Below are 8,546 nucleotides of genomic sequence, written 5' to 3' on the forward strand. Positions count from 1 at the left end.
CAATGTTAAAACCGAAGAAAAAAAATACTCAAAGATCTTTTTAAGGTGTCAAATTGATAACCTTTTAGAATGAGTATATTCAAATGATCGATAGGTTAATTTGAATCTTATAAGCAACATCACCGTAAAAATGAGGATGGGATTTACCGTTTGTAATGGGTTTTCTACATGTTCAGCCAATCTTCCAAACCAAATCTTTGCATATATCTATGAAATAATTTATAGGTTTTAAGAAAAATTTTAATTTACCAGTGATACATATAGATAACATCATTGAAATATATTATGTCACCACAGACAATGGCATAGCGACCGAGATATATTATGTCACCACAGAAAATGACATAGCGACCGAGATATATTAACTACGTGAGCTTATTTCGACTACACAGTATAAAAAATTACTTAAAAATCACACAATTGTGGTTCTAAATAGTAACCGATTTTAGCAATTTGATCTCATGTTGATCTGTTACACACCTCTCCTATGTTATGGAAGGATCGAACGCTCTCAAACATGTTTTAACCCGACATATTTAGTACATTTGTATGTGCAAGTCCCAAGTCAAAAGCCTGCAATCCAGTGGTTGTAGTTGGCAACTGTCTTTCATATTTATTTTTGATTTATTATTTTGTACAGAAGTCTGGCCGGTGGTTCTCTCTTTTCAATGTTTATGTCGTGGTCGTTTATTATAGCTTACTATACGGTATGGAGTTTTCTCATTGTTGAAGGCCGTACGATGACCTATAGTTGCTTACGTCTACGTCATTTGGTCTCTTGTTGATAGTTGTTTTAAGGCACGTTGTCATTATCCAAGTTTTCTTGTAAAAGTGTTCCTGGTAAAAGTTTTTGATGGATTTTTTTATAGTGACAATCGTCAAAGAAAACTTTGATCAAAAACTTTGAAGGACTTGGATGAAAAAGAATCTCATCCTATTTTCAAGAAACTCGGATGGACTTGGACGGGAATTATCCAATCACCTTTCTTTGACCAAGTTTTTGATGAACAAATTTGATAGTGACAACCTATGACTTGGACCAAGTTTACCTTGTTAAAGTTTTCATTGGCCTAGATTTTGATGAAAACTTTGATAGTGACAACAGATGACTTGGACCAAGTTTACCTGGTAAACGAAAACTTTGACCAACTTAACTTTGATAGTGACAACCGTACCACATCTACTTATTTTTGTTTTTATGACATGATTAATTATTACTGAAAAGAAAAGACATTTTGATTTTTGAATTGTTTATGCTTTATTTTTAGAAGAGTTACTTCTCTATATGCTCGACCAGATATTCTACTGTCCAGAGTCGGTTTGAGTTTTAGTCAATACCACTGGATAACCTGAATGCATGTGACAAACATAAATGTGTAGATTGAAAAATAATTAGTATAAAACATTATCAAAATTATTCGAATATTAACGTTTCAACCACGTTCAAATAAAAAATAAACTTGAAAAATTATACATGAAGGTTCACACCACATCTTCCTCTATTCATATTAACAGCAAAACCAATATATACTGACGGATTATATTGTCTCAATAACAACGTAAGCAATATGCCTACGACAAACCTTCGTGTTTGGAATTCTTAAACTGTAAATTAACTAGTATTCCATAACTTGCATGGGTCTATTTTAGTGCACAGGAGATGTAATTTAGTCAGCTTTGTAATGGTTGTGTGAGTGCCACGTATTTCGATTTGAAATTTGTTTTTAGTTCTGTGTTATTAAACTATGTCTTTATGTTAAGCTTCAATGTCATGTCTGACCTAACAATATTCAGACAAGTATCTTTATCTTTCCGTCGCAGTCCCTATAAAAGTCCACTGCTTGATGGAAACATAAATCATTTCCTCGATTTAATCGCCTGCCTAAATTTGTTTAACAGGAATGGCGCGTAGCTATACTGAACCCTTGTCACTTATTTTTATTTCCGAACACCATAAGCATTCTATCATATGGAACCGGAAGTTAATTACTTTGCTGAAGTAATCTGAGTTATCAAAACGTTTGTTACAATCATACTTGATTGTGCAGACATTTGTGTTATTTATATAGTCTTCAGAACAGACAAAGATCATAAAAAGCCAATTAATCATTAAAAACCGATACATTGTGATAATTAATATCATAAACCAAGAAAAATTTAATTAATCGTTTTCCGAGGGAGAAAACATTTAAATCAATTTAGAAAAAGTTGTATGTCTTCATTCAAGTATTTTCGTCAAGATTAGTCGGTTACTCACATTTGCACTGTAACTAATCAGTCTATTTTGAAAAGGCTTTATAAACAGTAAACTGTAGCTGGAAAATCTCGAGTGGTTTTTAGCCAATTATTATTTCTAACCAAATATTTATAATGGTCCCTGTATTCTAAAATAGCAAATCCTGTAAAATCACTGATTGCAATGCATATATAGTTTATCCTCGGAACAAGAAAATCTTCATCAAATATAGCCGTGAGAACAGAGCTAGGCAGATACCCACTAGAGATGCATAGAAAAACTCCGAGTATACTTTACCTAACAAGATTACTAATTCTGAAATAAATCCATTATTATATGAATCCTTTTTACTTTCTAAAAGTTTGGATGAATCAGGTTGCTATTTCTGGTTTATATGTGTTAAAAATATTTTGAAAGAGGTAAACATAGAATTACCCATTCTTGGAGGAAACAAAGGAAAAAATTACTCAAAGTTGTTAAAAAAAAACTTAAAACACCAATTTTGAAATTCTACAATAATATATTTGAACAAAAAAAGTAAATTATATTTATATGAAAGTTTGAAGCAAAATTTAGAAATGGAAAATTACTTAAACTGAAAGTCTTTTGAAAAGAGAAGTATCATAACAAAAATGAGAATTAGCGACCATAATAAAAGAAAGACATTTAAAAATATATTAAGAAAAAAGACTATGCCCATCCTGTAAAACATTGGAGGATGAAGCTCATTTTATTTTATACTGTAAAAAAAAATTCTAAACTAAGAGATAACTTTTAAGGAAATGTAGTTAAACATATGCCAAATTTTATGCCCTGGCAAGAAAATGAGAAAATTAAATATCTTCTTTGCCCATCAACCTCAAAAGAAGTAGAAGGCTTAGGGTCCTTTTTTAAACAGGCATTAGAACTGTGGACAGAGGACTCTTGATTTATTTATATAGATATGTAAATAGATTGTTTTGCTTTTTTTACTTATAGATGTTTTATTGGATATGTTTTCCTATGGGTTTGTTTTTGTCTTTTTATGTATGTTTGAATTCATATAATGTTTATATGTTATCTCTTTGTATGTTAATGTCACAAATCTTTTTAAAATGATTTATATGGCAATTATTTGATTTGTTATATAAAGATGTTCTTATATCACAGTACATGTTGGCATGTTGGGAGGATATTATCAAAGTAAAATCTATTACATTTAGTAGAAATATTCATTCAGTAAAAATCGATTCTAAATATAAAAATAAGAAGATGTGTTATGATTGCAAATGAGACGTAGATTTACATTAATTCATTTTTCTAACACTTTTGTAAATGTGAAATTCTACTGAAAAATTAAATTGTAAAAATATTATAAAACGTAATAATATCATACCATGTCGTCATGTACCTAGTATATTTCTGTTGTGTCATTTCTTATTTTAATGTAAACCATGAAGGATGGCCAGTCCTTAACAATGCAAAGTTTTGAAATCTGAATATCAGTTTGGTTATAAACCAAAATCGATTAAAGCTGCCTTCACAATTTATCTTTCAAGTAAAATGGTACTCATGGGTGCAAAAAAAAAGTTTACATAGACAACGCCATGGCCTTGTCCGTCGTGTTTCTTGAGACAAAAAATCAGATAATTATTAATTTGTTTAGAAGATAGTCATGCACGAGGAAAAGGAGAACGGGATAAAACGTTGATTGAATGGTTAGTGTTTAACGCAACTTTCATCACTATTGTGCTTTTTTGTGGCGGTCAGTTTTATTTGTGTAGGAAGCCGGAGTGCCCGGAGAGAATCACCGACCTGCCGTAGGAAAATTCACAATCCTACCCAATTAAGATCGTAGTCGAACACACTTAAACGTGCCGGATACGAACTCAAAACCTTAGTGTTAACAGGTTACTAGCAATCAAAGAAATTGAACTTAATACATCTACATTCAAGATTTCTTTTAAATTTAGTCAAGTATCCATTAAAAAAAAGACAGGTTTCTTGTATGGTTTCAAGGATTGTGATCGGATTTATCTCTGTACAAGAACAATAATAAGCTGAAAATAGTCTGCAGACTTTCTTTTAGTCAAAGATTTAAATTTGTTATCGTTGTTTTAGACTTTAAAAATTACGTTTCCGGATCTGCTGGTGAGTCAATAATCATTTTGATTTTTTAATTACCAAAATTGTGTGTACGGTAATCCTTCAATCTGAACATGAAATACAAAAATATACTTTACAATATTGTCAATCATTATCAGATGTCTCCCTACTTTTTGAATTTTGACTGTTTAAGTAAAGTATAGTCTTGTTTATACAGACCATACAATGTAGGACACAGTCAAAAGTATAAGAGATCATTAACGAACAATCTTTTCTGAACTGGATTTGACTTCTTCCTTTTTGGATAATTGTTTTATATCAATTCACTGTGTAAAAGGTTTAAAGGACAACTTATCTTTGGGGTTATTATTACATAGGTTTATTGTTTGTAATTTTTTTTTTTTAAATTCCAGATTTTAGATATATTACGTTCTTCAAATTATCAATATCTCTGATTCTCATTATTTTCGCTTAGCTAATCGTCTAGTTATAAATGGTTTACTTTCTAAAAACTTTGGTAATGATCTCTTTAAAAAAGATGTTAATGACCTCTCAAAATCAAATAAACACGATTTTAAAATTGTAAAACCGAATCGTTCTTATTTTATCTTTGCAAACTTACTTGATGAAAAATCAACCTAGTTATTGAATTTTTTTTACATCTTTTTACAAACCCACTGTGTCTGATAGAAGTGGAAGACATGAAAATGCAGTAATTTTAGATAATGTCAATCAGCGCATCTTTATTTGACATAATACGTTAGAAATTTCAATTTCAGAGAATTCAGATTCAATTCTAAAGTTTGTATCATGATCAGTCATAGAAATAGGAATTCATAAGAAAATTACTTTCTAATAAATACAAATACCTAATATCAATATCCGTACATAGAATTCAACGCTCAAATTTTAAGATATCAATTTGCTTTTTAATTTTACTGGATATTTACTTAAAACTGACTATATCATCCTGTAAGTATATATATCCTAGTTTATTGTCAACGAACACTAGGTTTAGCTCGAAGTTACTGTTTTCTAATTATTTGTAAAACAGCAAACAGTTTGTTGAAGTATTTAAATTGTAGATGTAAATTATAGAGACTTATTTAGATATGAACTCTAGAATACGTCAATCTGTGCCCTTCATGATTTTACTAAATTGCATGATTGATAGTTCTTTGGTTTGTTATTAACAAAAAGCAATTTAAGAACAGAAGAAATTATGCAAAAAATGACTATTTTTGTTTTTTCTTTAAAATGCTATAAATATATATAGATATTTTAGTTCTTATAAAATGATCTATCTTTTTCCATAAATACTTTCCTAGTTACAAACAACACAATGTCTCACCTTAATAGATCTTATCTAAATATGAACACAGTTGATTATATTGTAGACAAAATAATAATAACTATTATTACAATGGCATTATAGTAATACTAATTATAGTATCAATATTAGTAATTAAGATTTTTGAATACAATGAAACAAATGAATAAATACATAGATAATAGGATTTCCTCTCTCTCTCTCTCTCACACTCTCTCTCTCTTTGAAGGATAGAGTAAAATCATCGTTATAGACATTGACATAAAGATGACAATGATGATGATATTAAATAAACGTCGATTCCAAAGGGGAAACGAGAAACTTTAGCCAATATATACTGAAAAAGAAAAAAAATATGCTTGACATATTTAATCTATGTTACACTTCATAACTTACAGATGTAAAACATCAATGAAATAAAAAAAATATCCAATTTACATATTTATAAGGATTATCTATGTCCAATTCAGAATCATTACGTATGAAATTGGTTCTACTTCTAATACAATTAAATCGTTTATGTGAGTAGAATAATAACACATAAAACGTGGTGATAAGACGATTTATAATGAAAATACATGTTCCAAAATTAGTCATGATAACATAGGCTACCTAGAAGATTTTACGGGTTTTAAGTCAATGTAAAATTTAAAAAAATTGTTTGATACGTAGAATTTTTATTATGATTAAATGTTTAATGAAGCTCTATCATGTTGTATATCTTTGTTTTTTCATGGTACAAAAAAAATGAGATGTACGATAGTCGGCAATGCGGAGACACCAAACCAATATCCCAGGCAAAATTTCAATAATATAATTATAATTCCACTGTTTTAATGACTAACAGCCATTAATTCGGTAAAGTGTGAGATACATATCCCGTCACAGACAAAACCATATTATTATAGAACACAAGACAAAACCATATATTTATAGATCACAAGAAAAACTGTCAGAACTAATCTTAATCATTATAACGGAAAATTTTCCTTGTCATAAAACGTATCTTTACAATAACAATTAAAGGCCCTGTTGCTGCAACTTAAGTACATTCTTATGTAAGATGACGGAAAATCATCGCGCAAAGTTAACAAATGAAAACAAAATGATACCAATATCCTTATGTTACGTGTTTCTGTCGTTATCAGGTCAGATCGAAACCAAACCAAACCAAACCAAATAGATATAAGAAATGTATGAACACCAAAACATAAGGGAATGCATGTAAACAAGCAAAAAGTCTAATAATCACTGACAACATTGTCTAATAAGTTGGAGCAGCCTGAAGGGAAAACAAATTCATAAATAGTCCTTATTTGTGCAGAAAAATACTCAGAGTAATGTAATTTTTCGTGTGTTTTTGGTTTCTGACTCATTGACATATATACGGCTGATATCTTCTATAATTTTACATTAATAACTGCATGCAGTGCCACTTGTTTTAAATTATAATGTGTCGATTACCGCTGAAATCAATCGTATATCTAAAAATCCTGTCTATCACTATAGTAAATTCGGACCATACTAAATGTATACATGTCTGTTAATTGTATATGCTTTTGCAAACTATAATTTCTAGTCCACGGACATTCCACTTAAAAAGGTACGTAAAAGATGGGAATTTGTATAGAATATATTCTTCTCTTTTGGCAAACGAAAATATTAATAACATGTGAGATAAGATAAAAAGGGGATAAAAAAAACATATATATCGAAGAGTGACAGACAACATCATGGTTAAAAGGAGAAAAGACAAAAAGAAAAACACAAGTCAAACCTACACACATACCAAGTTGTGCTTATTTTGTGCGTGATTTCCTCTCCTCATATTTGAAGTAGAGCATACAAGTATTAACATATCATTAAATTTATAAAAAAAGTACTTACATATGATACCATAGGAAGATTGAATGAAGAAGCTATCCTCCCTTCGTGTATACATGTTTCCTGAGGTCCAATATAAACAGAAATATTATATTTCAACAGTTCCACTGTTTGCCGAATACTTTCCTTTTCACTTCCATAAGTTTCTGCAGATATGAAAACTAGTTTATGATTTGGTAATATGGTCGAGTCTGAATTAATTTCGTCCAATGCAAAAGTTAAAGCACCTGATATAGATTGGCCAGGGCGTTGGTAGTATTTACCTAATTGTTCCGATCCCGTTAAATATCCTAAACGGATAACGTTACTTCCAGAAGTAAATGTCACAAATCCATAACACATCACCACAAAACAAATAAAATTTATCATTTTCGTTAACTTTCATTATCCATATATGCAATCACAACAATATTTCTGTAGCTTCGTCTGAAAAATAAATATAAACTTATTCACGCCACATTCATGCATGCATATTGAGTAATTATCAAAGACGCAGAAAAATTTGCCGCCCCGATAATTTGTTTCTGTGGCGAATATAACTATAATGACTACTTTTAACGTCCTCTGAGAAAAGCAAACGAAGTCAGCATCACTGATGCAGGAGATTATATAGACTATCGAGTTAACGTGAACTTTGATTTTTCACAAATGGCAAATTAAATTACTATTTTTTCTCCAACAGAGGATAAAGTAAATGATCCGAAGTATTAGTTGTTTGATAACTTTGTTTTCTCATAGAAATTAATTAGCTGTTAAACTGTTATATCTGAAACGTTCAAAAATAGAAACAAAATTAAATAGATTTGTTTTCATAAGTCACTTAACACACGGAGTGTAGATACAGTTTAATTAACTTTCCAGAGAACTTTCCTGGCTTTATCACTGAGAAATCACTGAGATATATTTAAGCTCCCAGTATGCAGTTACATTTTCGATGTTGCTCTCCAAGACTTTGAAGATAAAAACTCGCAGCATAAAATTACCTCCTGTTAATTTTATTTCCTAGTAAGA

At 30.0% G+C, this 8,546-nt stretch overlaps 1 protein-coding gene across 1 annotated transcript in view; it reads right to left on the bottom strand.

The window, feature by feature from the left end:
* The window catches only part of LOC127708155 (guanylate cyclase 32E-like), a 91,342-nt gene extending 83,290 nt beyond the window's left edge, over positions 1 to 8,052 (bottom strand). The window contains exon 1 of the mRNA XM_052212997.1: positions 7,539 to 8,052. Within this exon, the coding sequence (XP_052068957.1) occupies positions 7,539 to 7,904 (366 nt within the window). The 5' untranslated portion in view covers positions 7,905 to 8,052. The remainder of the gene's footprint in view (positions 1 to 7,538) is intronic.
* Positions 8,053 to 8,546: the final 494 nt, after the last annotated feature.

The sequence above is a fragment of the Mytilus californianus genome, unplaced genomic scaffold (genome assembly GCF_021869535.1).
Source record: "Mytilus californianus isolate M0D057914Y unplaced genomic scaffold, xbMytCali1.0.p SCAF_7, whole genome shotgun sequence".
Classification (NCBI taxonomy): Eukaryota; Metazoa; Mollusca; class Bivalvia; order Mytilida; family Mytilidae; genus Mytilus; species Mytilus californianus.